General features: G+C 35.8%; 1 protein-coding gene across 1 annotated transcript in view; it reads right to left on the bottom strand.

Moving 5' to 3' along the window:
* The window catches only part of VAV3 (vav guanine nucleotide exchange factor 3), a 325,354-nt gene that overhangs the window by 26,463 nt on the left and 293,928 nt on the right, over positions 1–4,963 (bottom strand). Inside the window, exon 20 of the mRNA XM_011369192.2 lies at positions 2,307–2,341. Coding sequence (XP_011367494.1) covers positions 2,307–2,341 — 35 coding nt within the window. The remainder of the gene's footprint in view (positions 1–2,306; positions 2,342–4,963) is intronic.

Raw genomic sequence — 4,963 nt, 5'->3', positions numbered from 1 at the left:
CCTCACAGACAGTATTCTCTGAAAAACACTATCAACACACATTCCTACTCATCATTAAGGTTTGCAGAGAGGTCTTCTCTGGCCATCCCGTCTCAAGAATGTTGTCCTGTATCTCTCACTGGCCACTTTATCATTCTCATCACAGTATCTCTATTTTCCTTCATGGCATTTACCGCAATTAGTACATATTATATGCGTTTTTTAGTTGAAGTGACACGGGAAGATAATTTTAAAAAGTCAACTCATACCATAACAGTATTGAAAAAGCAGCATTATCCCATCTTATCGGCATTCTACCCCAAGTCCCATTTCAGTAATTTTACTTATTTTTTTATTTCTCCTTGCATATTTTTAAATAACATGACTAAATTACGATTTCATAATTTACGAATTTTAGATATTAGGATGGAAAATAATTTCTTCTCCACTTATGCTCATTCCTTCATAGTGCTGTTCCTCACTCTTCCTTCTGTAACCTCTACGGAGCTGAGCCATCATCTGGCCCAGTTTTGTCATGTTGTCATATTCAAAGAATATCTAACATCTAAAAACTAATTCTTCAAGGTTGTCTTTGCCCAAGCTTCTTCGATATTCTCCAAGAGAATTATAAACCCCTCAATAATATTTCTGTCAATACCATGTACTATACCTGCTCATTGTTCAACACTATGTACTGTACCTGCTCATTCATTCCTCCTGAGCCCTCCGCCCTCTCGGTCTAATCAATACTACTTGCTCTCTAAGCCTGCTGAATCGCTCTAGTCCTGGGACTTCCCTTTGCTCCTATTTCCTGGATTCTGTATTTCCCTCCTTCTTGGTTTACAAGCTCATCCTTCAGCTTTCTGTAAATAGATACACGAGATGGAATACTTGGAAGTCCTCATATCTATGAAAATACCTTTATTTTCCTTATTTAATTCTTGTAAGAATACAATTTTTAATTCCACGGAAACTAAGCCCTCAAGTTTGTCTTGAACCAGGTAAAAATGTCGCAAAGATGCCCAGTTCTATCACAAATCTGCTACGCTCTCTTCAGCAAGCTCAGCGCTGAAGCCTGGGGAGCGGGGAGGGGTGTCAGAGAAAGCAGATGATGACTAGAGAAGGAGGATGTGACTGCTGAGGGAGAGCAAAAGGGCCGATGAGAAGAATCCTATACTTTGGACAATGAATTCCTGCAGGAACCTGGCATTTTCCATGCTATGGTTATTTAACAGAGAATAATCAGAATATTTTAAAAATATCAGACAACTCAGGTGTTCTCTACACTTACAAACTTAACTAGTACTACAGACTCACAGAATATCTCATTTATATACATATCCTGATACCTCATTTGTATGCATATACTTCGGTATCAAGAAAACAAAAATAGATGCAGTCATTTTTAGAGGAGCCAAAACAAAATTCAGGGGAACAGATATAAAGTAAACATGTACATAAGTAAATATGCCCACATATTTTACTTGACCATGTGGTATAGCAATGTACAGACTGCATAACTTGGAATCCTGTCTCTAACTCACTAGATGCATGGCCTTGATCTTTGTTTCCTCATGTGTAAAAAGAATAAGATCAACCTTCCTTACAGAGATGTTAGAAAATAAAAATCAAATAAAATATGTAAAATACTAAGCACATAGTAAATACTCAGTGTATATTAATCACATGATGATCATAAATATTCTGGATCCTACATAGAGTTTTTCCAGTTGAAGATATCGCTGTCCCTTTAAACTCATTATGTCTAAAAAGTAATGATCACCATCCATTTTGCTTCCTGTTTCCATTAACAGTAACACTGGCTTCCATGGGGTAAGTGAGCTCCATGTAGACTCAAAACTTAGGATGTGAATACATCTTGCTCCTCCCATATTACATGTTATAAATTGTATTTTTAGGATCTACCATCCCTCCGGGTTAAAATTTTTAGTTTCAGACAATGAAATCATATTTATTTTTTTCTGTTTCAGAAAATCTATTTTTCTAAAATACAGATACAGATTTGCCTATGTCCTAGACCTTTCTGTGGCTTACCAACTTTGAATTCACAAGTTAATAGTCAAGTACCCATGTATGGGCACACGCATGCACGTGCAGGCACACACACGCACACACGCATCACTCTCTGATAAAGATATGAGAAGGTCAGCAATATATAAATCATTATGGTGTTTTGTTGCCTCTGAAAACACCTTTATCCAGAACAAATGGAAATGGAATGTGGTTTACTATCCCCACAGTCAAGGTGTCCTCAGGCCAAGGGTATGGTATTTCAACTTGGCTATATAAACATTTTTAATACTTACCAGGGTTGGCAAGAATAATCTACTGGTTTGGGCACCTAGGATATAAAAAGGCAAAAATAGATTAAGTTTACTTAAGGGAAGCTTTTAGAAATCAATCATTAATTCGGTTCAGCTGACTCAGCTCTATAAAACCCTAAGTAGCACAGTCCTGGAACGATCCATTGGCAATTTAATACAGAGTGAATCGTAGTATATGTCAGATAAGTAGAAAATAATTCATCTCGCTTTAATTCAGTCTTTCATTCATTTCACTGCCCTGTACCCCAAGGGGAGAGATAATAGGAAAAATATGAATTGGAAATTTTGGATATTTATTATCAAGGCAGTTTAATACTATCCTATAAAATTAAAAGGAAAATGTTAGGAAAACCAAATAGCACTCTACTTTCCCAAGACATTGGGAAAACAGGCAAAATAAACAATATATATTTCATATAGACTTATTTTGTAACACAAATTCCAAACTCTGATTTTGAAGTCTACCACCCGCAAAACCTTTTATTCATGAAAAAGTCATAGAAAATATTCATTTTCCCCTTTTCTCCTAAAGAGCTTTGCAAAAGAGAAAAATATTACATTTTCTATGCAAATAAAAAGAAAAAATTTCTAGCTTCAGATGGCAACTAGAAAATGAACAAAGCCAAAGAAGGTATATTGATATTCATAAAATAACAAATAAAATACATACTATGTATAGGGGGACAAAGTTTATAAACTTCTAAGGAAAGACTGAGAGCGTAGATAGGTTGTCTTGTATTCAGAAATTTTTCATGAATCACCTGCATCTTTGATATATACACACCAATGTATTCCTGGGCCTTTTCATATTGAGTGATTACAAATATTTTTACCATCATTTGTAACAATAAATACTACCCTATTTCAAGGGTCTAGCCAATGTGAATATGTCTCTAGCTATGTCAGTTTTCATCAGGCTGTTACTATTTTGTCCTTCTAGGTTAAGAGTTATATATCAAAAAGTTATCTTTCTGTTCAGAACATCTCTAAAGTTCTTATTTTATCCAATGGATCACAGTTTTAATTTCTCCACCTGTAAAATCCTGATACATAGCAAATAATATTGGAAATAAATTATACTTATTTAAATCCTCCAAACATTTTCGTGTGCCATTTTGTTTTCACAAATAGAAATCAATCTTCAACAGTTTCTCTCTTGATAATAAGATACACACAGCCTCTGAAACCTGGTGGCAAAAACAGTTCCTCCTTCCTTTTCCTTCACTGAATTCTTTAAATATATGCTGCTTCCTAAGCCAATGCACATGCCACGCACATGCGCCCCTCTCCTCAGAAAAGAGGGAGAGAGAGAGGGAGAGGGAGAGATGGCAGATAGAAAGAAGACAGATTATTGTTTCTCATCTGTCATGGGCCCACCCCTTTCTTTTATGTATACTTTGGGCCCTTGTCTGGACAGATATTTCATATATAAGACTAGAGATAATTTCCTTCTGGATACTTTCTCATCTTTGACCATGTTTCCCTAACGCCTTTTTCTGCCTTCATCATAGGCAGTTTACATTGTGAAAAGTCTGCTATGGACATACAGTTTTAAAAAAAATATTTCATTGGGAATATAGCATGCATGTAAAAGAATATATGTAAGATACATGCTTCTTCCTGAAGTACATCTTATAAAAGTTAGATGGGACAGTTAGAAGTGAACTTTCTCTTCACTTAGCTTAGAATTATTCAGTCACAGAGCTAGTATGAATTCCAGCCTCACATCTGAGTCATTTCGGGTCTAAAGTTAAGAAATCTTAGGGGAGACTGTTTTGTTTTTTTCTTCCCAACCCAGACGCAAGATGAACATAGGTGTATCTTCTTCCGGGAAACGGTTGTCGTCTTGCTCGCCCTAAGGGCTTCTGGATTCACAGATTGATACCCGAGTTTGCACTGTGCTGTGCAAAACTCCAGGCTTTGCCTGCAGTCACCAGACTGCCTCAAAGAAATTGTCTCATTTATGTTCCTCCACAGTTCCAGGTTCCTATCTGTACATCTCAGAACTTTTGAAGAGACTGGCACAGCATATGAAGGAGAATCATTTTTGAGCTAATGATGGAATATTCCGTGCTGCTCATGGACCCCTGATAAGCAGTTAGTCCCAGAGTCAAAAGAGAGAGCATCTTCTAAACTCTTTCCGCCTATTTTGCACTCCAATCTCCCCTCCTTCTATTTCCCTCCACCTAACGTATCCTATAGCCAACAACAAATCTCAGATTTCATCAAGCAGTAAAATTTTAATAGTTATTTATTAACTTTAAGCTATAAAAACAATCGCATTGAGTTAGTAGTCCTACCCATAATTATGCATTCCTCTATGACTCTTTGTCAGCTTAAAATTCTGAACATATTTCTCCTTCTAGTAACTAACTGGGTCACCAAATACCATCCAATACGATCCCACAAGCTGATTTAATTAATATCTATCATTATTAATTACCTACATTCAGCTAGAAACTTTCATTTGTTTTTTCACCCCTTTGTTCATTCATACAACAAAAATTTATAAAATATGTAATATGCCAGACGGTTTCTAAAATAAAACTTCAAATGCTCATTTTATGCCATATTCAAGAGACTGTAAAAACAAAACAGTACTTGGTATATGAAATGCTTATTATTCTTTTTTTTTTTTT

The sequence above is a fragment of the Pteropus vampyrus genome, unplaced genomic scaffold (assembly GCF_000151845.1).
Source record: "Pteropus vampyrus isolate Shadow unplaced genomic scaffold, Pvam_2.0 Scaffold6, whole genome shotgun sequence".
NCBI lineage: Eukaryota > Metazoa > Chordata > Mammalia > Chiroptera > Pteropodidae > Pteropus > Pteropus vampyrus.
This window is presented reverse-complemented; position numbering and strand designations above follow the sequence as displayed.